The 25427-nt window shown below is 42.3% G+C and overlaps 1 protein-coding gene across 1 annotated transcript in view; it reads left to right on the forward strand.

Moving 5' to 3' along the window:
- The first annotated feature begins 1702 nt into the window (after window positions 1-1702).
- Window positions 1703-25427, forward strand: part of HHLA1 (HHLA1 neighbor of OC90) — a 30455-nt gene continuing 6730 nt past the window's right edge. Inside the window, exons 1-14 of the mRNA XM_067292596.1 lie at window positions 1703-1865; window positions 7804-7911; window positions 8781-8840; window positions 10182-10262; window positions 10717-10800; window positions 10893-10976; window positions 11995-12078; window positions 13019-13075; window positions 13181-13267; window positions 14663-14755; window positions 15896-16076; window positions 16395-16405; window positions 17254-17325; window positions 17597-17668. Of these exons, the coding sequence (XP_067148697.1) occupies window positions 1703-1865; window positions 7804-7911; window positions 8781-8840; window positions 10182-10262; window positions 10717-10800; window positions 10893-10976; window positions 11995-12078; window positions 13019-13075; window positions 13181-13267; window positions 14663-14755; window positions 15896-16076; window positions 16395-16405; window positions 17254-17325; window positions 17597-17668 (1237 nt within the window). The remainder of the gene's footprint in view (window positions 1866-7803; window positions 7912-8780; window positions 8841-10181; window positions 10263-10716; window positions 10801-10892; window positions 10977-11994; window positions 12079-13018; window positions 13076-13180; window positions 13268-14662; window positions 14756-15895; window positions 16077-16394; window positions 16406-17253; window positions 17326-17596; window positions 17669-25427) is intronic.

Below are 25427 nucleotides of genomic sequence, written 5' to 3' on the forward strand. Positions count from 1 at the left end.
TATTTTTATATATATATATATTTGGATACATTTTGCCGTAATAGGCATGTAAGATAGGTAGGCTTGCAAGATTTTTTTCTAGAGGAGTCCATGTGTTGCAGCTCACTTCTCAGGGCAGAGGTGGTTAAAGCCCCAGCCGGGTGGTGGCATGGCAGAAGTCCCTGAGGACGGACTGGGAGCAGAGGTGGGTGGAAGGGAATGCTGGTTGCTCACCCTGCCTCAGGTCACACAAACATGTCGCTGGAGCCCTTGCAGTCACATACTCATTGCAACCGCTACATAGCAGCATGTGTTTAAACTGCATTAAAAAAAAAACAAAAAACCAAAAAAAAAAAAAACCAGAAAGAAGTAGTACATTTCTTCCACACTCCTTGCTCTCTGTCCACAGAGAAATACAGCACCGACGTTCAGACTTTCCTTTCTCCCTTCTTCGCAGAACTTCAGACCGCACCATCTGCTCTCCTGCTGCTAAATCACAGGAGTTTGGCCTGAATCTGTGCATTAGTGACAGACCTATCCTGCATAGCCTTCAGCAAATGAATGCATTTATTTGATAATAAATGTGATTAACATCCATGTTGCATTGCTGAAAACATCCTAAACTTTTTATTTTTTTTTCTCTTGTTATGGATTTTGGGATGATAGTTATGGTATCACTGCTGTCCAGACAGAGACACATGGGAAAAAGAAGGCGCTTAAAGACTATACTCCTGAGAAAGCTGCTTACCCAGTGACGCTCTGAGTGAGAACGCAGCATTGTCCCGAAGATTCAAAGTTGGGGCTGAACAAAGCCCCTTCCCCTGATCGCCTGAGCATCACTCTGCAGCAGAGGAAAGTTAAAATTACAGAGTCCCAGGATAAAACACAGCATGAGGTAAAACCTCCTGAAAGTCAAATTATCTTCATAGTCAAACTTCAAACGGTTGGAACTGATCCCAGCACACACATTTTCCTGACTATACATGTTTTTGTCAGCTGTTACAGAGAAGACTTTCATCCAATTCCAGCTGATGAGACATTGGAGCAAGTGGTAATTAAATCAGCGAAAATAAGGTAAGTTTTGTCAAAGAAAAGGTGTTTCCATGTTCCTCAAGCTGGAGCATTTATTCATGATTCACAAAAATCTGTCTTTTATCACTCTGGTGACTTCCACAAAGAATTAGATAATTTTAGATGCAGTGACATCTCCACAGATAACGCTTCTTCTTGAAAGTAAAAGAAAATAAGGATAAAATTGAGTGTGTGTGTGTGTTCATGCACATGTGTAAGCATCAGATGTACAAGCTATCCCTCTGTTAAATGGTTGTCCACCAGATTCAGAGGTTCTGGGTGAAGACAGGATTGATGGACAAACAGAAAGACAGCCCTACCACATAAAGAGCAAGATCCCATAAACTTGTTTTCTGTGGGAAACCAGAACCCCCAATAACTAAGATACCGATACTAAGATTCTGACACCAGCAAGATTATTTTCTCATATTTGACATGCTGGCAGGCCAGAGTGCTTTAGCAATTGCAATAAGTTTCTTCATTCTTTGGGTTACATCACAGCTCTCTTTACCTTAACTGATGGAGGTGCAAGCCTGGAACAATGCACTTAAGAAAGAAAGCTAATGAAATGACAGCCAAATATGCCTGATCTACAGTAAATTAAACAGTGCTGGGGAGCATTCCCAGGCCCTGGAACCCAAATGTCCATGATATGAAATTGGTAGGACAATCCCAGAGCACTCCTGATCCAGGACAGTTAGTGCTCTCCATAACCTTTCCCAAGCTTGGAGCAGAAACTGAGGAGAAGCCTGGAACCATCCCAATGGACGGTTTGTATGCAGCCATCCTGTGCTGGATGGTAAGAGAGCTTCATGGTATGACGATGGGTCTGAGCATCAAGGAAGAATCCTGGGCATGCTTAATTTACTAAGATAGATATTGCTTAAGCATAACACCTGCCCACTGCAATTTCTGAATACAGCAATGACAGCATTAACTCACTTTGAGGTTTGTGGTGGCCTACACTAAAACTACTGAATGGGTAATTATCTGCTTTTAATTGTCTTGGGTCTAAATCCACTGATTTCAGAGGAATCACTTGCCTTTCACTAGAGTATATGGGAGCAGAATTTCACCCACTTCTTCAAACAGTGATTATCTCTTAGATAATGCTAAACAGCACTGAGCATCACTGAAATTGCCCTATGTCATTGTTATGGCCAGCTCTCTCTAGCTTTCTCATCACTTAATCACAGTTCCAGGAAATTTTCTATGTTATCTGTCATTTTGTTCCTTCTAGTTCTCTATAGTTAAGATACACTTCAGATTTCTCCTCTACTCTCTCAGTGATGTTTAAATTGCTACTCTAAAACTGACCAAAGTGTTTTCAAAGGGGCTTGACCTCCCCTATCGCTCCCTACCGAAGGTGGCATTGGCATAATTACAGTAAAATAAGCTGTCCCTTTAAAAGGGGAAAAAATAGGAAAAAAAAAAAAAAACCTTTCTATTTGTCAGTTCAAGTCATTACTGCCAAAAGTAGCTTCCTATCCTAACCTGAACGGCCACAGAGTCACTCCATTAGGGATTCAGCAGGCACTTTGTTTGCTTATGATTGTGTTACATCTAGTCAGCTCCTTTTGGGATTAGGATAACAATTTTCACAGCATTTTAAAGCAAGATTACCAAGCCTGTCCTCGCAAAGTCTTTCACTAAGTGATTATGAGGACCCAGTGATAGCTTCAAGTTTTATATCGGCTCTGAAGATAATCATCTCCATCAACAAAATTCAGGTAAATTGATATTAACAGATTACTTGCTCTTCCAAATCTTGCTAGTTTCAAATGTACCTGAAGGGAACCATTTGACTGTGCAGTTAATGCTAGGTGGGAACGTGGCAAACGCAACATATTTTTATTACATGGTTTCTTAAATTCTCATAAATAAATAAGAAGTTAAAAAGTGATGGTGCTAGCAATTTAATCAAGTGTGTGATAGTAAAACTGACATATTTTCATATTAACATGGAATATTTCTTTAGACCTGGTGGACTATAATGTGCTTAAAACTGAGGGATGATCTTTAAATTTTGGAACTGAACAGAGGTAAGGAAATCAATATTCAAGGACTTTCCTTTTTTTTTATTTCTTTGATCTCTTAACTTGTGTTCTGCTCTGTTTAGCACAAAGATATGGGGAAAACCACTTGCTATCTGATTGCACTCCCTTTGTACCATAGAAATAAAAACATTTCAATCTTCATGGTTATCTGCCACATTAAAATGAGTAGAAATGAAGCAGAGCTAATAAACATGTTCGTTTAAGATTATTGTTAATCTAGAATAACAAATAGGTATTTAATAAAAAATCTTAATGAGCATATAAAGGTAATCTGAACTGGAATAAAACCTCCAGTTCAGTGGTTCAGGGAACCTCTGGTTCAACAGTTCTAAGTAAAATGAATTCTAGTAATAACATGCAGTTTGAAATAAACACAGGAGAGGGATTATTGTACCCAGTAGATGTAAAAGCAGTATTTGTAAATAGAAGTCTGGCCTGTAACCTGTATTAGAAAAATGTTTAGAAGGGAAATATTCGTTGAAACTCAGTTTGCAGGATTTGTCTATCTGTCTGCTCATGGTTGAGCGGCACCTGTTTCTTTAGTATCTATGAATCTCGTTATGTTTTGAAATGGAAATTGTTAATGAGTTTGAGTTTGAGTACAATGAGGGTTTCGTGTTTGCACAGTGTCACTTGTGTTAGCAAACAAAAAAGATACAATTATAAGATAATGAAGATTTGTCCCTGATAGATAGAAATCAGATATCTGGATAACCAGTGTGAAGCAAACTTGATGTTTATCATAGGAATTAGTACTCATATTACTCATATGTTTCTGAGAGATAAGATATATCAGGCTCTAGGGATAATCTTCAAAGATAGCTTCAAAATTTAGTTGGAGAGCAGAAACTTCCAGAAGTTAAAGCTAGAAAAAGACTTTAGAAAGCAGCTAAAAACTAACACATCAAATTTAAGTCAGTCGCTAACCTTTGAGGAGTAAGAGCAGTCTGTCATAGAACAGTGTCATTAATATTGAGGTTTCTCTGCAGTTTCTTTTTAAGCATCAGTGCTAAATCTGCCTTTCAGGCAAAACACTTCCTCCTATAAATGCAGGAACTTGCATTAATTCTATACCAAATTACTTACTACTTCTTTCCTGGAAGTACAACAGGATTTGGCTTATTGTAATTTGTCCCCCCAGATTATGTTTGCATGTTGTCCAAATCATTAGATGCTTTGCTTGATTGATTCTGTAGTGCGTAATCACGCCTCAGAAAACAGTGGATGTTATGACCATGCTAATGCCTGCTCTGAAGCAGAACTTCAGAGCAAAGCATGTTAAAAAGCAAATGTTCAAAGCAATGTTGTATGAGGAGAAAACTGCGTGTCAGTAGCGTGGAGTAGCAGTTCAGCAGGCAGTGCAGCAGAGCTGCAAATTCAGGTGCGTGGGAAAGTGTCTCTCCGCGTCCATGGGATTCTTCCAAACATACCTTTGTACTTCATCCCCTCTCAATTTTATTGCTGTTCTGCCAGCTCCTTTTTTTCCCCTCTTTCTCTCTCTCTCTCCTGATGTGTTTTAAGACAATTCCCCTGTTTCTCAGTCTTCTCACCTCTCTTCTGTCTCTTGAAAATGTGTTGTCTCTAGCCTCTACTCTAGCATGCTGTACTGAGTCCTTTCTCTGACTATTTTCACTGTCCCGCCACCTTGAACAGCTCTGTGCCAGCCTAAATTAGTAATGAAGTTAAATCCTTGTTAGGAAATTATCTACAACCAGTCATCCGTTTTACCAGCGAGCATTTGTTGAACAGCTGCAACTGCATGTCAGTCTGTGAAATCCTGTTGCAAATGTCAAGGATTTCTGTGTCAGTGCCAGCACGATGCACTGGCGATCCGGGAGAGCTTGTGTTCATCAAAGCAGGGCTGGAAATCAAGTCTCCCCCCTCCCTCACAAGCACCGAGCACCAATCTGTAGGGCTGGACTGAAAGTGGGCAGGGGAGCCCTGATGTCCTCCTCTCCTCCCTCTCTCCCCCACTTCTTTGTTTTAAAGAAATGTTTTTTGATGTGAGGTCTCTCCTGACACCCGCTAGGATGCAGAGAAAGAAAAAGAGGTTGTCACAGCACTCTCTCAAATATATTGAGGACAGTGGTGCTAGTCTCTCCCCTTGGTCCCTTGGTGGCTTCTTCACAGAGAGGCTCTCCAAACAGCAATCAGTGAAACCTGTGCTCCCCATGCATCTTCCCATCTCCCAGCCCAGCACTCCCCCCCAAGACACATTTCCCTCTCACATCCACCAAATTATTCTCTTCCCTCCAAGCATGTCTCTGCTGTTGCCTTTTTTAAGGAGAGTTCCATTTCTCCTGCTGGTTCTTCAGCTATTTCCCCTCGACTCCCACTTTCTAGGTCTGTGTCTTTCTCTCACAACACAGATGAAATACTCATGAAGGGCAGAGGTTTGGGCTCTTTTGCCAGTCTGGGCAACAGGGAATCTCCAGCTAAGGTCACCTTTTGCAGCAGTAACAGTATTGGTGCAGCGCTGTTTGCTGGCTGTACTTCATGCTGATGGCCCTTGGGCTGACGTGCACAGAGACAGTGCTGGCAATGTAGTCTGGTCATACGCACTCTGTGACGACAAACAGGTCTGTGTTCAGGAGGAGATCTGTTGCCCAGAAATGCTGAACCATCATCACAACGTGCAACTGATTCTAAAGCAGATCTCGCAGATCTAAGATGACAGTCACTTCTCATAGTACAAGAATAAAAATTCATGAAGTTCTGTTAAAAAAAAACCACAACAGCAAGCCATCCCACTGTTGACCTCAGTCTGTCACACAGCCAAACAGTTCCCCTTGACAGGACCTTACTTCCCACTTCCATTGACTATGTGTACCAGTCACTGTAGCCTCCTGCTCCAAAACTGTCCTGCTCAGTTACAAACTTCCCCTTGATATTATTCCCCAAATCACTGTTCCACACTCCCAGCTAAGCTCCAGAGCCCTCTCCCTGCCAATAGTCACTTCTGCAAAGCCAAGCCACTTCTTCAAATTTAGCATGGCTAAGGAGTGTCTCTAACTAGCCCCTCTCCATTTCATACAGTTAAACCAAAGAAGAAAAAAGATATTTGAGCACAGAAGCCTCCATTAGTTTTATACCTACCTCAGTGAAGCCTGTATTAGCGCTGTTCCCATCATGTTAACATTTTAGCAGGCCTGAGCTAGCATCATAAAGTCACCCCCTAATTACAGAGTACACAAATGCATGGAAAACGCTGCTAGACGTCCCATTAGGTTTCATAATACAGGATAGTGGAAGCAGGGAGTATTCATGATGCCAGGCAGTGTGACTCTCATACTAGCAAACGTACATGGTCTGCAGTCCAGCTAGTGCTGAGATCCCAAATATTGCCACGAGGAGGGCCAAGCTTAGGTTGTTTGATGCTAGACTGGTCAGTGGAACATGGGACTCTGGTCCTGCATATTAGTGCAGCCCACATAAATACAGTAGAGTGTGAAGTCTATGGAGTGAGATTTGGCTAAGGCTTTCTCTCATCCTCATCCCTGTGATTCCACGTGAGATCTGCAGAAACTGTGGATGAGTATGGGCTTGGGCTGGGGTAAAAATGTAGGTATTCCTTTGCTGACATTTGCCTACTAGGACAATATCCCTGGAGAAGAAAAGTTAGCCAAATGTACTGAATAGATAGGATGAACTACATAAAAAGCTTCTCAGAGCTTTGTCAGAATTTGCAGAGCTGGCACTTAAACACTTCTGACTCATCAGACGAGCAAACACAGACATTTTCCACATACAAATGCTTGATATCATTTTATCATCTCAAGGAGCAATCTCTTTGGAACTGTTCAATACAAATTAGCTATTTCCAGAATGTTTTAATTCTCCAGTGAATTAAATATGAGAAAGATTTTAAATATGATGATAATAGTTTGTTAATAAACCAGTATTATCTTCAAGATAATGATTTGTTGTACTTACATGATTAACTACTCTGAGAGGATCTGGGTGACATGAAGAAAACAACTGAACTTTTTTCACTAATTTTCATACAATTCCTCACGCACTGACAACTACATAGCTATTTGGCATCTTCTGATATTCCAAACTAAAAGGGAGGAAACACTTCGAGTAGCAAGGACTTTCCTTCTTTTTTTCTGACCAGCTCTAATGAAATCTTTGGAGCCTGGAAAGCATGTCCTTGTATGAAGGGCAGAGCACTGTTAACCTCTCCCAAGCAACTAGGTAAGGCAACAGAGCACACGACTTGGTGAGAATAATTACCTGTGGAAATACAAGCCTAGGGATGGCTGGGCAGGCAACGGTTCTGCAGAAAAGGAGCTGGATTGGTATTGCCTTGAAATCAACATAAGCAAGTTTTACCCTGTGTCAACAAGAAAGGTGTAGGCACCTGATCTGTCAGCATGCTTTAGGCACAGTTCCTTGTGCCTGAGAACAGAGGATTGCGTAGATGGCCTCACAAGTGCCACCCAAGCCCCCGTTATGTAGGACTCAAAAATCAAGAGCTAAATGCTAAGCTCATGAGACTGTCACAAAAAGAAAAAAATACTGATTGTGGGATTTCTGATTCTTTGTCGTTCACATCACCAATCTTCTGTCAGCATCACGGAGAGTTAGTGTTCCTCCCATGACCACATTTGGGACCAGGGCTGAAGAAAAAAAAAAAAAAATCACACAATATTGCAAACTGTAGCAACACCAAAATAGTATTTCTTTCTCCTAGAGCAGCCAAACCACTGGAAGTCAGAGTCCATAATGCGGTGGTGCTGCTGGCACGTGCCAGTGAAGATGTGCGTGGGATTTTTGTGTCTCTCTCTGTTTTGGAGTGTAGGTAAGGCTGAATATTATGGTCTGGTGATCCCTTGGGAATAACAAAAAATATTTCTCTTTCAATTGCTCCCATAGCTGGAATGTCCATTAGATTATAACACAGAGGTGGTCATCACCACCACTGCTGTGAGTCCTCCTCACCACCAGCTCTCAGGAGAGGATTTTCACTGGGGAGCTTGGATGGACTGAGAAGCTCAAGCATCAGAGAGGCATGGGAGTTTAGCATTTCCTAGAGCTGGCTCATTTAGGGAGCCTTCTGGATTACTCTTCGGAGGCACTCAGCTCCACTGATGGGACAGGGAGCCTCTTGTACTTCAGCTCATCCTGTGATGCCTAAATTGCCACTTCGCATCTTGCCTTCATTGGTCACAGAGGGAATCCCAGGAAATGAGTCCAACCTCCTGAATCCCCCTCCAGTCCCTTCCCAACAACACAGTTCCTGTGAGCAACACTATATCAAACGCATGCCCTGGACAACCAGCATGCGCACAGCTGGTGCCAGTTCCTTTAGGTTTAGCCTTATACTATGCACCTTGCAGTCAGTGGTGTTTGCAAGCCTAGTTCATACACGTATAACAGCTTGCCACCAGTTTTTTCTTTTGATTCTCGAGTTAGGGGAACAAGCCCTGATGTTTAATCTGCTTTCTTCCTTTAGCTGCCAGGTCCTTTGGGGCATTCTTATTCTTAGGTACTCAGTCAGCTGTTGTTACAAGTACTCCGTGGCCTGCTTTGCAGTGCTTATGTCTATCCATTTCTGAGATATAATGAATGAGAGCAGCAAAGTAACCCAGGCTGAGAGCTCAGCTGGGAGTTACTTGCTAGCTCAACAGGGGAAACTGTTTCTCAGTCTTCTCTTTCTTCACTTCACAGCTTCATGCATACGAAGAGAAAACAAGAAGGAAAAGCACGTGGCAGTGCTGGCTACAGCAGGTAACAAGCGGCACATCAGGAACCCCTTAACCCTGTCCATGTGCAGGGCTTAATGCAAGTGGGAGGTGCTGTGCCGGGCACAGAGGTGGACCCTTCTCCAGCAGAGTCTGTGAGCCCAAACACCCTGCTCTTGCCGTGGTTCCTCACCGAGACATAGGCACCTCCTCGGGACTGCCCAGATCCCTGTCCAACATAACCTCCATCCTTCTGGGGAAACTAAAATGTTGTTTTCTCTTTCCTTGCACTCACACACACCTCTCCATTCCCTTCTGTTTTCCTGTCCCTTTCTTCCATGCTAGCGACAAGTTCAGTCCTAGAGTGCAGCTCCAGTCCCCTTCCAGAAATCCTTCCCAGTTCTGAGTGATTTCTGCAGCACGCTGAGAGCAGGGCTGCGTGTGCTGCAGGGCTCCTGGTTTCCTGTATCTTCACGAGGGTGACTACGATTTTCTTTTTCACTTGTCAGAATGGAGTTTAAAACATGCTTCGGTTAGAAATGGTTAAAAATAATAATGACATCACTGGAAAACTGTATTTTCCCAAAAATTCAGTGTTGATCTCGTCTTGGTTTTCTATGCTTCTTTTTCCTTGCAGCTGTGTTTTGTCTCTCTCTGTCATACACACACACACAGACCTTTCTCCTCACACACACCAACACCATACTGCTCTGCTTTTTATGACTTTGTGCGAGGGAAGCAGAAGAGTGTCTTTGGAAATTTTGATTTGGGAAAAACAAATAAGCAACATTAATAGAAAGAAAACCTCTTTTAAATAAAAGTGTGGTTAAGCTACAATTAATTCTTCTTTCTGGTAGCAATATGACCATCAAGGTAGCTGAGAAAGAAAATATCTCCATTTTCATCCCAGTTCTATGCAGCATTTATAGCTTGGGGAAAGGAGGAATATTGACAGATACTATCTCTATTTGTTACCTTCAAAGGGAGATCTAATGTTCTTTTTTAAGTAAATACACACTGTCCAGCACGAGGGGGCACCAAAATGTTAGGACTTTGTTAGGCTCTCTGGCAGCCTGCTCAAGGCCATGGTCAAAGGAATAGATCACTTAGAGTCCTACTTAAATTTTGGCCTACCATTACGCTGCCCACTCCATTTTATTATTTTTCAGGCTTCTCTCTGCACTCATGGCCTTTCTATTTCCTCACCACAGTTTTTTCTGTGCAACCCGATACACAATCTGTTCACTTCATTTTCCCATTCCGGAGGCTTTTTGTCGAATGGTTCCACCTCTGTCACCTGAAGCTGTATACAAGCAGGGGATTTATGGCTCTTTCCTAGCATTTTCGTGATGCAGCCAGCTACTCAGAGAGATCCCTTCTTTTTCAGAGCTGCCTGCAAAGTCCATGGATCTGGCTGCTATTAACCTGACTGAGCTAGTGAACAGCATGCTGGACACGGCACTCAAAGGTAAGGTTACTGATGATGGGAAACCCAAACAGGCTGTCAGCTCAGCCCTGAATGAGATAAAGGAAGTGTTAGCAGAAAAAGCCATAAATGCATGCTGTCAGCCTCAAAAATTAACTCTCGGTGCAAGTTACACTTGCACATTTATAATGCAGAAAGCTGCCTGCCCAAAAGACTTCAGAAATTAGTGTGTGTTTATATGTAAGCATAACACAATTACTTATGGGATGGCTCTAAGAAGTGCTTTATAATGCAGTACAGGTTTGCTTGCTGGAATTAAAAAAAGGTAATACTAGTGATCTTTCCCTCAGACGAAATGAAGAAGAATTCAGTCTCAAGCAGCTGTATAACATCAGCACCTCAGGAGTTGTTTTAGAAATAAAATGCTCAGAGTCAAAACATTCTGTTCACGTAATTTGTTCTAACCACTAATATCAGTGGGCATGTGTTTCTGCAGGTACCAAAAATTTTTTCTCTTTGCTGAGCGTTACGTCTTACAGCTCTTTTGCCTTCCACAAAGTGTCAGTCACCATTTATAACAGTGAGTGCCTTATCGCTTTACTCTGCACAGAAACATTTCCTCCTGCACAGGGCGTGCATCAGGATACCCATGTTCTCTCTCTCTTTCTACAGCTTCTAACCTGAAAAATGTCGACCGTGGCAAGTTCCCTATGCATCACTGCTACTGCTTGAACAACGTGACAAATGACTTGACAGGTGGGTACACAAGAAAGGTTGGCAACTGAACGTGCTTAAACTGAATTATTTCATGTGAGCTGAAAGCTATAGCCTCAGCTCTGCAGACTTTATTCTTATCAGTAGCATTGCCATACTGAGGTCAGTGGCCATTACTCATAGCCAACGGCTGCTCTGACCCTTTGGAGAGACACGATGCATGCAGCCTCAGATGGCTGCGCCCAACCAGACAGTCTGGAGCGGAGCTGTCCATCAAGTGAGCAGCATGGTTCACCCTGGTGGGAAAGACCTCCTTTTCCTCCTTGGAGTACAAAGAGCAGTGATGTAGTATCTTGGCCATTTTCACTGTCTGGAGGCAACTCGCAGGAGATGGACGGGGGTTTCTCTACACCAGTGCCTCCAGTACCTTCAGTGAGTCCAACAGGAATGAAAAGTAAGGATTAATAGCCACACAGAGCTGTTTAATGCAGTGTAGGTAAATCCTTCACCTACTACCCATTCACGTCCCTGATCTCACAGCATTTACAATTCCAGGATAAATCTGAGTGCTCTAGATTAATGGCTGATTATTGTGAGATATCAAAAATAGCTCAGCAACTAGAGAACAGACCCCATATTCTCTAAGTTGCATGCGATGACCATCTCAATAAAGCAACAACGGCTTTCACGGCTTCTTCTGGAACCATTCATCTTATCATTCTTACTACATAATGACCCAGTTATAGTAGGAGGATGGTAGAGATAGATACCCTAATCTTTCTGACCCAAATCCAGAATATCTTGGTGATTAGAGCAGTGGAAATTGGACACCAGTGATTTTTTGGATATCATCTTTAATTCACATTTCCTCAGAGTATTCAAGTGGCTTCTTAAGTCCATTCCCATTCAGTAAAAACATTCTTAACTTTAAAATATTTTAAACTTTATTATGCACAAACATATACCCAAAATATGATCACATAAAAAAGTGATTTTTGACTTAGCATGGATGGTGGAATATGTGCTTTGGATTATAAACTTTCTCTGTTTTTCCTTCTAGATTTTACAGCTTTACTTGTTGATATTATTGGAAACTCCACCAGCTATCTCACAGAAATTTTCAAGTCTACTTCTATTCTCTCAGGTTTACATTTCTTCTTACCATTTATCATTCTTGTTTGTCTCATTTATTCATGCACAAAAGCCTACGATTTCTCCTGCTTATTCTTCAGCATTTGTCTTACAAAGCGTGGACTGCAGATGTAAACAAAGTCTCCTTACAGGAAAAGAAAATGTATACATACATACATGCATACAATGTATTAGTATATATAAAATATGTATGTTATGTATACATACATACCATACTTTATATATATATAACTTTATATTATACACCATGTATAATTTGGGGAGGGGTGGAGATGCATGTTTGCATGAGCATCTTTGTTTTGTTTGAAAGGTTGATGAACTATTATTGAATATGAATATTTTTTGAAATTATGACCCCACCAAAATAATTATGGCCTATATATTCTGATGGAATGCTTTTTTTTCCCCTGCAACAATGTTTTTAATGTAGAATTAAAAAAAAAATAGAAATATTTCCCCTTGAAATATTAGCATTTGGACATGCTGCCTCATATGAACTTCATCTGCTCCAATTCTTCTGCATAGGCTGGGGTTTCTGGATAACTTTTCATGAAATAGTGCAGTCTTCCCTTTGGCGTTTTGAAATCTCATGAGACATGTAGTCTAGTCAGGCATCCAGTCCACAGATGAGAATGGTTCCCGGAAAGCGCAGGATGGTATATACCACTGAAATCTTTTATTTTCAGAAGAAATGTGTAGAAATATTTTTGTGTATGAGAGATTGAAATTTTCTATAACTATCAACTGCTTTCTAAGAAAAACACCAGTTTGTCAAAGGATCAAACTTTTGTCAAAATCAGATCTGAAGGAAAATCTTAAGCCAGTTGTAGAAGTCACGTATCATTTGGGGTTTGTGTCTTCTGCTACTTAAGATAGTATTGTGCAATGAAAACTGAGAGCAAGCATCTGTTTTACATGTGTTTCCCTTACAGTGAGTCAGAGCAACAATTCAGATTGTATCTATATCTGCATGATGGCAGGCCAAACAGGTAAATGTAAAAAAATTCCACCCAAAATATTGCCCTATGGTTCTCATTGATGGCTTACATTTGAAGCAAGACCTCTGTGATATTTTTAAGCATGTATATTTGCAGGGAGAAATCTGTCTGACTTTTGGGAGATGCTAGAGAAGTCTCCTGTTATTAATTACACATTTTCCAGCAACACATCTGCTGACCTGGGTAAGTACCTCCTGGGGAATAAAAGCAAACAGCAGCAGCAATGAAAACCATGTCCAGATAGCACTTGCAATGAATGCAGTGTTTCATATATTACTCCATATTCACCACAAAAAAATAAGTAAAATCTACAAACTTCAAGTTATTAAATGTGGGGTCTTCTGTTGGATGAAAGAACAAAAACCTTTGGTTTCATTGGAAACTACTGGTGACCTGGCGTCTCAGAAAATGTAATTCAGTCTTAGTGCTTTGATCTTTTTGCTCAGAAAGCCCTGGAAATATGAGAGCAGAAGGGATGAACAGCTAGTGCCCTAGTGAAGCTCCGATCCTTCTTCATAGGCTGAAGCTGTAGTCAAAAGTCCCCTCTTATAAGACCAACTGGATTTTGTGATTCTGTTCTTGAGATCAAGCAGGCTAGATAATATATATTTCCATTTGGATATCAAAGCCCTCGTGGAAGAGGACAGGGATAACATTTCCCAAGGCAATTTGTACTTTTATGGGTGTGAGGCAGTGAGTGATGGTGACATGACACAGCAGTGCTATGTTTAGGCTGAGCCTCTTCTTATCCACACTGTGGGGATGAGTTAACCCATACTGTGGCTGGATAGAAACAACAGCCTGAGTGCTCATAAGGGATTTATAAGGCCTAAGACATGGATGGGACAAAAAAGACTAGCCCTGGGACTATATCTGAAGATATTCAACAATGAACCCACTAGCCACTTAATTTCAAACCTTTCCTAAATAGTTGAAGAGGTGATATTTTTAGACCAATATGTCTTCCCTAAGATCTGAGAGATATGCAAATTACATAAAAATTGGAAATTACATAAAAAATTGGGAACTGAAGATGCATCTTTTGATCCTTTGAATCCTGCACCCCAAACCAGAACATCTTCTCTCATGGAATAAGAGCTTTTATGGAATTCAGTCCTGGACTGGGGGAGACTCTATAATGTTTTTAATTTAAAAGAATAAATCCCTTAGCTCTCAGTGGGAATAATCTCCTATCTTTATGTGAGTTACCCTCAGAAAGGGGTCAAATATACTTAGCCAGTGTGCTGCATGGTTCTTCCACCCAAAACTGCTTTGGCAGGTTGAGCTATGCTTCAGATACGACCGCTCATTGCAGTTGGTGCATGTTTCTCATTTTGATTGCTTGATTGTAACAGGCAAACAGTGAAATCAATGGCAATTTTACCTATGCCAAAAGGTGTTTGACATTACTCTCTTATTTAAAACTAATCAAAGGCAGGCAGTTTGCCAAAAATGACTTTCTTTTAGAAAAGAGAGCTACCATTCTTTTTATACCAGAATCCAACTCCTTTCCTTTTTATCTCACTGAATATGCTGTGGATACTGAGCATACTAACCCTATCTTCTCATACCTCGAAGATCTAGATTCGATTTTTTCAAGTTTCATGAAATTACAGGAAGACGCAAACAAAACCATGGATCCATCAGCAGAACACACGTGGAGATCTAAAAGTGCGCAAGTATTCTCACACCTAAATGTATATTCTCCTTGACTGACAACTTGACAAGTGACTGCTTAGATTTGCTGCACAAACTCTATGATGTTGAACTAAAAATACAGAGTAAGATAAAAGTTTGCCCTAAAGAGCAGAAGATGAGGCCATTAATGCCCTGGATAACCGGAGGGTAGAAAAATCATTGTAAAAAGCCTCAGATTGTTTTCATTGTCATTTCATTAGCAAAAGACATTTATTAAGGAGTCAGAGAAGAAAAAAATAGTTGGTGTTTTTAAATCATGAAAAAAAATTGTTCACAGTGTTTTCTCTCATTACTTACTGTCATTTTTTACCTATCTCTTTCTCTGTCTTTGATATTTATATGCTCTGCAGTTGTGAGTACCTGAACATCTCATAGACTTTAGTGCATTTAGCTTCACCACTCAGCTACAAGATAGAAGAGTGCTAGCATGATCACACTGAAAGCAGAAAACCAAGGCCTTAGCCTCACTTCCACGTAGTGGAAGCAAAGACGAATTCAAACCTAGGCTTCGTACCTCCTAGTCACTGCAGCTGCATCTATCAACAGCAAAATTTCCACGTTTCCCTAGTTAGGTGCTGTTTTATAAGCCCTTTTAACTTCTTGAACCTCATACCAACCTTTATTATCTTTTCCAACCCCAGTTATCATTCCTGCCACAAAATGTCATCAGTTCTCAAATTTCAGCATCTGCCCTTCGGTACCTCCCTGCTCCCCTTCACATAGGCAAAGGCATTCATCTCTTCCCTCCACAGTGAAGTAGTTTAGGAAATAATAGAGAATAATTTCTGTGGGAGGGAAAAAAAAATAGCTTTGAAGGAACATTTCACATTGTATTTTTTTGTTTACGAAAACTCACACGTTGTAACATTGTCAATTAAGATTTCAAACTTTATTGGCATATGGAAAGAAAAAAAAAACAAACGGACTTTTTAAAATGAAATGAGAAGGTTTCCACTCATCTGCCAGTGAAAGCATTCAGGGAACAGAGGGGATTTTCTGGGTGCGTTTTAGACATTATTGTGCCCCGGAGCGTGTGTGAACGTGCGGCACTTGGCCATGAGGCACCGGCACCCAACGCGTGTTGCGAGTGCTGGCACCTCTGTCTCTCCCCAGCTACGAGGATCCCAGTTGTTCTGAAGGGGGAGGAAATCCCTCCTACAAGGGTCCCAACATGGCCCAAGCCAGGTGGCACGAAAGGATCGGGGTTTCCATCAATGGAAACCTGGGACGCTTGGAAACTGCGCAGCACGGCCGGAGCCTCTCCGGAGAGCACAGCCACAGCACCGACCTGTGAGTACTGCACCAACAAGCTCTTCCTGCATCATTCCTGCACCCTTGGCCACACGTTAATGAGCCCCAAAGCTGCTGGACGGTGGGACAAGGGCCCTCCATTGCCTATTGCTCCGGCTGGCTGCAGGATCCCATCCCAAACCACGTCTCGGAGGTGGAGACCTGGTTTACCACTTGTAAGGTCCTTCACAAACCCTGGCAGTGTCAGGAGCTCTTTGCTCCACTCAGCGACCCACAAAAGTGTCTGAATTTGCACATCCAAACTGGGTGAAAGACCCCTTCTTGCAAAGGCCCAGCAGGCAGAGAGGAGGTTTTTTGACAGACCCTCTTGTTGTAAGTCCCTTCATCCGGAAAAGCGTGTTTTTGTTTCTCTTCCACAAGTTAACCTGTTGCTGTGGTTTCTGACCTGTGGTGCCTGGGAGCCCCTCAGGGTGCTCAGGATCCCTGCAGGGTGCTTTACCACCCAACCCTAGGAACTGGCAGTTCAACGGACAAGCTACAGGGACCAGATATTGCTCAATTAAGGAGACCACACTGGGCAGAGAGTTGAGATGTATTGCATGAGGTGACATGGACTCCCCATCCCAAGAGGTGCCCGTTCCTCCAAACTTGCCCAGAAATCTGGGCAGATGGGTCACTAGTCACAGCCTGGTACAGGGTCTTCACCAGTGCCTCACCTTCAGCAGAACAAACCTCGGGGGTGCCTCAAAGCCCTCGTGCTGCAACTGATTAGATTTCAATATTGCAGAAGTGCTAAAATACGTTATAATGACTTTCCTGTCATTTTTCGTGCTTTCGTGGAAACCTGCCTCTATGTCCTGGCTCTTCTTGTTCCACACACGCACCTCAGCCACCCAGGTCTCTGCCCACATTTTGCTCCAAATCCGGCGAGCAGACCTGAGAAAGAGCAATATAGAGTTGCTTCTCTAGGTCTCCACTAAACATACCTTCTTCAAATCCTTATCTGCCTTCCCCTAGTCCATGGACCTTCCAAGTTCTAACAAACTACAGTTTTTATCCTTCCTTTTTCATCCTTCTGTTTTTATATGTCACTGGAAGTACCGGGCAAGGGACTCTGGCAGGTGATCTCTCTACTACATAGTGGGTTGGGACTTTGCACTGGACAGATAAATAACAAATATTCTGAATGACGTGAAGCATATGTCTTTCTGTTCCCATAGCTGAAATGTCTGCATTTTGGACGCAGCCACTGCCTCCTCGAGAAACAAGCAAATTGATGCAAACAGAGCCAGGTGAGACTCATCAGGAATGATAACAAAGCATGTCAGCTGGCACATTTCTGAAATAGAAAATAATACATCTGTCTCTCCTTGTAGATAATATAAACACATGTAGAAAAAGGCAACTGTGAATATATTTATGAGTCAGTGTCTATATACATATTTACTTGTGGCCTGTGACTTCAGCATTTTTTCTTCTGTTATTTTTTTCAATCAGCCTTTCATTTGTTCATTTATTTCTGTTAAGAGGTCAAGACAAGTTATATTCTTTTCCTTCCTTCAGATTTATCTTCCTCAGTATTGTCTGCACCACCCTACAGGCCTGGTGTGGCATCAAAACTTCACTCTCCTACCAGTAAGTATCTGCACCTCATGCAGCAAAAATAGCATTATTTAAGAAAATATATCAAAACACATATACTCCCATGAAGAAACAACATACATGTTTAATGTACCTAATAGTATACCTTATGTATGTAAAAAAACCCTGAAATATCAAAGGGACTGATGCTCATATTTGTTTGTGTCATACACAATCACACATTTAACATATAAATTATACTATCAGTATAGAATTAACGTATGTACTCCACATGTCAATATTAACATGATTGGCTTTTGGACAATCCTAAAATCCCTTTATTCCAAACGAGTACATCAAGCTTTAAATTTTCCTATTGGTACAAATAAAATGATTAAGTCAATCCCTGCCACATGAAATCTCCAGAACCGCCCTGAATTTCAAATACTGCAGACTTCCTCTTAGGCTAAAGAAGGGTCGTTATCAGCTGGATTTTCAGAAAAACTCACTTCCCAAATTTAGGCACTAATAATTAGGTTTTAAGAGCTCTGCATGGTAAATTTATGCTGATGTGTTGGTCCACTTACTATCCTTATATTGGTAATAACCTTCTATTTACACATATTTAGCAAGAGGCTACATGCTTTGAAAAAACGGTCTTGATTAGATGCCAGAAAGGGCATCTGAGCTGTGAAAGAGTGCAGCCCCTAATTTGGATGTTGAGCACTTGAGTGTCTCAATCCAGGCTACCCACTCCAGATTTTGCAAAGTTCAGAAATATAATGGAAATAAAACTCAGCTGCAAATCCCATCCATCCTGCAGTCTCAGCACACTGTGCTAACAAGTCAAAGTCAGAATCCTAAATCACAGGGTAGAAGAAAATTTCTACTTGTTCTAGCAATGTAAAGCTATTAGCCCAGAAACTCTGAATTGAGGTTTCCAGGGCTTATCACAGGGAAGAAATATTCGTGACTACAGTATAGGCACTCAGTATCAGGTTGTCCTGGGCTCTCGTCTACTGAAGAACTGTTCCATGATTCTCCTGACCAAATGTGGGTGTCTAATTTGAGATGAAATCTGTCATTCCTTGAACTCCTCTGACTATACCAGCTGTTGGCTATCCTGGGGACTGAACACAGCTAGCTCAGTTCTAGGTGCCAGTGTGGTAGACACCTAAACTGGTAAAATGAATCCCATCTCAGAGATTTCTTTGGGACTAGTGTTAACACTGAGATGGAAAAGAAAAAGCAGCTGTCGGCTGTACCCCACCATTGCTTCCCGATAGTGACATTGTGATGCCAAGCTAAAGAATAATAATCTAAAGCTATGAAGTACGCAATGCCTGTGTTATTTAGCCTCTTGGTCTATTTCAGCAAAAGCATAGTGTAAACTCCATTTCTGTCCACACTGCCCATCTACCTGCAAAGTACCTGGGCTGTCCTGACCCATTCCAAAGATACCACCAAAAGAATTCCAGGTCTGGGAGCTTTTTCAGTGTTGTGGTAGCAATTAGATGGGTTATAATTGTAGTTCTGCAAGAAACTAGGAAAAGGAGTTTTAAATAAATGCTGCAAGAAAAAAAGCAAACACTTAAAAAAAAATCCCTCTATTTAGCTGTTCCATGCTACAAATACAGAAACCTCAGAGCTCCTTTGAACCTCCTACAAATATGAATGAAGCTGAAGGAAAACAGTTTAAGAAAGGCTAAGCCACAGCTACAGACAGTGGCTCTTGCACTTGAAAGCCATCCACCCATCCGCAGGTTTCCTTTAGGTTTTTAGATGAAGTTCACTTCCTTTGGCATTCTTCCCTAGGAAATGAACGAATTTTCCTTTGTATTATGGGTTGGTGACTATGTCTGGGAACCTGAACCTGAAGGTGAAAATCTTTCCTTTTGGTTTTGTTTGATTTTTAATTTGCAAGTTGACTTAGGAGAAGGACTTTCCAAGCTATTTAAACTGGCAGTGCTTAGAGGTGTCGTAGGAGGGGTTATAATGGGGAAAATCACAGATAATGGAAGAGCAATTAAAGAAGAAGGCTTCTCCTTCAGGGGGTCCCTTACACATTTGATGATATCTAAGACCTCAAATTATCCAGAAAATGATTACATGTGAACATCTTTAGTTAGGCAGTAATGAAGTGAATGGAGTGCCAACTATTTAATCATCAGCTATGTCAGTGTCTTGTATCACTCCTTCTGATGCAAAATATGGCCAGATCCTGCTGCAAGGAGGAAAGGAGGAAGAATTTCCCAAATACTGCTAGCACCTTTGGATTATGGACTGTTTCACCCATCCCACTAAACTCACGCTGGTTTCTTCACCTCTCATAATCTAGAAAGTTTCTTGGTTTAGAGAAGGGCCAGTGTTGGGCAGCACAGCTTTGAGTCTGCAGCTGAATCCTCTCACTGCATAGTTTATGAAATACCTCTTCCTTACCCTCTTCTTCATGCCCATTACCAGAGTGCTCTGGCTATTCTTCTGGTCTAGACCCACACTTGTTTCTGTCCCTCGCCTTATGCTCCCATTTATGGGCTCCCACTTGAAGAAACCCTTCCATTTCTTGCAGTCTTAGTCTTTGCTAATCCTACTCCTGACTCTTGCAGTCAAAATCCAAGACCAAGGAGAATAATGGAATTTTATTTGTCTTCATCGGCTCACAAAAAAGGATCCTTTCAGATTCTTTCCCTACAAAGTGAAAGGAATGTTTGCTGTCTTGTCCACTGCTGTGCTGTGATATCATGCATGTTCATCCTACATGCTTCACATTTCAAAACACACTTCCCTTCCAGGCCTGTTCTACTTTGCTTTTTGTTGTTCAGTCATCAGATTTCCTGAAGGATTCACCTGGCAAAATAGAATTGCTTCCTCTGTTCTCACAGCCAGCCTGAACTTTTGGACATGGAGGCAGCATTTCTCAGCTGAGCCAGACCTTCACTGTTTCAGAAGGGGATGCTGGCATCCTGCAAGCTTCAAGCTTGCACTGTTCACAGGGCAATTGCGCCCTAAGTGATAACCTGGGATTAAAAAGTGGTCAAGAAGTTCAAAAAGTGATGGAAGCAGGTCACACCTGACAGTTGCAATGTAGGAACTCTGGGATTTGCAAATTCAGAGCTTTAAATGGGATCAGAAAAGACTCTTTTTTTATGGGCATGAATCTTTTCAATATCTCTTTCAGTGTCTCAGTCACTGTTTATAGATAACACTCTCCCGTGAGCCTATGAACAGATGCACTGGATCAGCTTCCTTTTTTAGCTTAAGATCTTAAATGGCCTCCTGTTTCTGCCCTGTGCCTCATGTTCTCTGGAGTATTTTCCCTTGCAGCATCCCTTGGAAAGTGTATGCTTATTTTACTCTCTTTATGAAGAGTAAATGCAAACAGCAAAATGGTTGAACAGCAGGGTTTAAATGTGAACCTGGCTTATAGGCATCTGATTCCTGCACCACTGTTCATAGTCACAAGCTATAGAGATGCTTTCTTTCAGTGCATGAAGAAAATTTAGCATCTAGGAACGGGATTACCAACAATCAGCATATTAAACAGGGAAAGCTGACAAAAGACAGTAAGTAAAAGCCAACTTTTCTCCCAGACTTAGAAGTATATGGGATTCATTACCTTAAATCCTTTCCAGTATTGAAGAAGTCCCTTTTGAATTTGCCTATGGACAGTTTTGGCGTCTTTTCTTTTTTGAGTTGGGATTGGGATCAGGGGCTTGCTGGCTCTCTCCAGCAGCTCCACACTCCAATACTACATTATGAGACGTTAACATGAGTTAGTCACCTCGTTCACTGTGTGGAATTACTCTCAGGTATGAATCTCGCTTTACTCAGCCCCATGCTATTTCAAAACCTATTGAGAAAAACTTTATAGGTGATATGCTGGCCTGCCACTCTGCGAATGTGGTAGCGAAGATGCAAGATGACTGTCTCGTGTTGCATAAGGAGTGAAATCACTTGGTGCTCTTTCACAGAATCACAGAATCACAGAATCGCTGAGGTTAGAAGGGACCTCTGGAGATCATCTAGTCCAACTCCCCTGCTCAAGCAGGGTCACCTAGAGCACGTTGCACAGCATCATGTCCAGGCGTGTTTTGAATATCTCCAGAGAAGGAGACTCCACAACCTCTCGGGGCAACCTGTTCCAGTGCTCTGTCACCCTCACAGGGAAGAAGTTTTTCCTCATGTTCAGATGGAAGCGTCTGTGTTTCAGTTTGTGCCCATTGCCTCGCGTCCCGTCAACTGGGCACCGCTGAAAAGAGTCTGGCTCCATCCTCTCGACACCCTCCCTTCAGATACTTGTACACGTTGATAAGATCTCCTCTCAGTCTTCTCTTCTCCAAGCTAAACAGGCCCAGCTCTCTCAGCCTTTCCTCATAAGAGAGATGCTCCAGTCCCCTAATCGTCTTTGTAGCCCTTTGCTGGACTTGCTCCAGTAGTGCCACATCCCTCTTGTACTGGGGAGCCCAGAACTGGACGCAGTACTCCAGATGTGGCCTCAGCAGGGCTGAGTAGAAGGGGAGGATCACCTCCCTCGACCTGCTGGCAACACTCGTCCTGATGCACCCCAGGATACCATTGGCCTTCTTGGCCACAAGGGCACATTGCTGCCTCATGCTTAACTTGGTGTCCACCAGCACTCCCAGGTCCTTCTCAGCAGAGCTGTTTTCCAGCAGGTCAGCCCCCAACCTGTGCTGGTGCATGGGGTTATTCCTCCCCAGGTGCAGGACCCTGCACTTGCCTTTGTTGAACTTCATGAGGTTCCTCTCCGCCCACCTCTCCAGCCTGTCCAGGTCTCTCTGAATGGCAGCACAGCCCTCTGGTGTATCGGCCACTCCTCCCAGTTTGGTATCATCAGCAAACTTGCTGAGGGTGCACTGTGTGTCTTCATCCAGGTCATTGATGAAGAAGTTGAACAAGACTGGACCCAGTACTGACCCCTGGGGGACACCGCTAGCTACAGGCCTCCAACTAGACTCTGCACCGCTGATCACAACCCTCTGAGCTCTGCCATTCAGCCAGTTCTCAATCCACCTCACTGTCCACTCATCTAGCCCACACTTCCTGAGCTTCCCTATGAGGATGTTATGGGAGTCAGTGTCAAAAGCCTTGCTGAAGTCAAGGGAGACAACATCCACTGCTCTCCCCTCATCTACCCAGCCAGTCATTCCATCCTAGAAGGCTATCAGATTGGTTAAGCATGATTTCCCCTTGGTGAAGCCATGCTGACTACTCCTGATCACCTTCTTTTCCTCCACATGCTTGGAGATGGCCTTCAGGATGAGCTGCTCCATCACCTTTCTAGGGATGGAGGTGAGGCTGACTGGCCTGTAGTTGCCTGGGTCCTCCTTCTTGCCCTTTTTGAAGACTGGGGTGACATTGGTTTTCTTCCAGTCTTCAGGCACCTCTCCTGTTCTCCATGACCTTTCAAAGATTATGGAGAGTGGCTTAGCAATAACGTCCGCCAGCTCCCTTAGCACTCGTGGGTGCATCCCATCAGGTCCCATGGATTTGTGGGTGTCAGGTTTGCCTAAATGATCTCTAACACGATCCTCCTAGACCAAGGGAAAGTCTTCCTTTCTCCAGACATTCTCTCTTGCCTCCAGGGTCTGGGATTCCTGAGGGCTGGCCTGAGCAGTAAAGACTGAAGCAAAGGCAGCATTCAGTAATTCTGCCTTCTCTGCATCCTTCGTCACCAGGGCACCCACTCCATTCAGCAAAGGGCCCACATTTTCCCTAGTCTTCCTCTTGCTACTGATGTATTTGAAGAAGCCCTTCTTGCTGTCCTTGACATCCCTTGCCAGATTTAATTCCAAATGGGCTTTCCTCATCACATCACTGCATACTCTGACAGCTCTTTGGAGCTGCTTTTCAATTCTGAGCAAGTAAGGACTGGCAGGAATCTGGCCAGATAACACATTTGCTGTGAAATGTTTTGATTTTGCTATGGCAGCTTCAAGGCTTAGGTAAATGAACACGAGATAATGGCTACTGTGTCCAACGTGTTGGTATACAGTGCCTCTGTACATAGGTACTCTCATACTTATGTAAATACTTATGAAAATGCAAAGCAGCTAACCTTGCCACAGTAATATGTTCCTGTCTATGCCATATTTTACATGAGGTCTAGCAATTAGTCTTTGCACAGATTTCTCGCAAACTGTATTTATGACTAGTGAAATAATACTTTGGTAACAGCTACCACTGTATCATCTGGCTGAAGACTGTACAGTGCAGACAGTCCCTGCTACAGTGAGTTAACTGTCTACAAAGCAGAGAAAAAAATCCCAGTACAGGGCAGATGGAAAGAGGAATTGTGATTTTTTTCCTTCCTTACAGCAAGTATCACTTTATTTTTCAAGTTCAACAATGCTTCAGAATTATAGGAGACCTCAAAATAGGTTGTAGGGCACCACCCATGGAGTGAATCACATTAAGACAGAGTGCTGGCTTCCCACAGGGCTGCTTCACTCCCTGTCTGGTGTCCTCACTCTAAGCGATCAACCTGGAAACCAAACCACATGGTGCTGCAGGCAAGGGCCAGCTGAAGAAAATTACATGCATGCAGTGGCTCCTGAATAACAGTTACACTTCCTGTTAAACCTATAGCACTCAAGGAAGTAAGTGGAAGGGAGAAAAACATTTGTAGCTGTGGAGCTGTGGAGCTTGTTGGAGATGACGAGGAGACAAGTTCCATGAATATGAACTTTGGAAAGGTGTGGTGTATATGTTCCATTTTTGGCATCTATAAGGAGAAGCACTTCAGTTTTATTATGATTTCATATTGCTACCCTATTTGGGGAGAGAATCCAGATTGACTATATTGCTATTCAGGCTAAATGTAGGTGCCTATACTCCAGACTGGAGTTTAGTTTGTGTTTTAGTTTGTGTCAGCTGAACACAGCTAATAATGTGTTCATAAAGATGTGTGCTCAGCATAGCATAACTTTTTAGGAAGAGAAATTCAACAGCTGTCACTGAGGTCAATCTGATAATCCCTGTAGTGCATGAAGTTAGGGCAATATATGTCCTTTGAAAACAGGGCTAGAAAAGAAAGAAATGGTCCCCACCTTTTCTAGAATAAATGGATGGCTAAATTCCAGCATTTCCTGTCATTAGAATTATGTTCTAAGCCCTCTTCATCCAAGATCTGCCAGTTTGGCTGCTCAGACCTGTGTTTTTGGCTACAAGTTCATGGGATGCTGTCAGAAGAAGCTGTCCTTGGTCCCACCATTGAAGTTGACTATGCTGCAACGAGAAATGTGAGTGTTAATGGAAAAAGAGAAGTGGCAGCATAATTCTAGCTTCGTGGTTAGGTCTATCAGAGGTAATTTGGGGAGATCTGTCCCTTGAGTGCTTGTGTTGCGCAGCAACTGTGTAATGTAAAAAGCCTAGCTGCTGGGTAATGCAGCGGTAATATATCTGGCTAAATTGCAGGGGTCCTTTAGTAGCATTTAGTCTTGTTCTTACAGACAATAACAGAGGAGCTCTCTATTTGTTCAAAGAACTGAAACGCCAGCCAAGTAATACTTTTCAAATGGTCTGTTTAGATATATAAGAAACAGAACAAAAATATGATAATATGAACAAATAAGGGCCCGTAAATTCTGAAGGATGGTAAGCAAGGATGGCAAAGAGAAATACTGATTATGTAGTTTTTGATGGATTAGTTGGAAACATGGAAGAAAAGCTGCAATGTTCTGATATCGTCAAAGGAAATCATGAGTCTTTGATATGTGTTCCTAATAAATCTAAGAGAAAACTGCTTCTGATAATTAGCCTGTCAAAACAGGAGAAGTAATTTGAAAAACTGAGT

The sequence above is a fragment of the Apteryx mantelli genome, chromosome 2, assembly GCF_036417845.1.
Source record: "Apteryx mantelli isolate bAptMan1 chromosome 2, bAptMan1.hap1, whole genome shotgun sequence".
NCBI lineage: Eukaryota > Metazoa > Chordata > Aves > Apterygiformes > Apterygidae > Apteryx > Apteryx mantelli.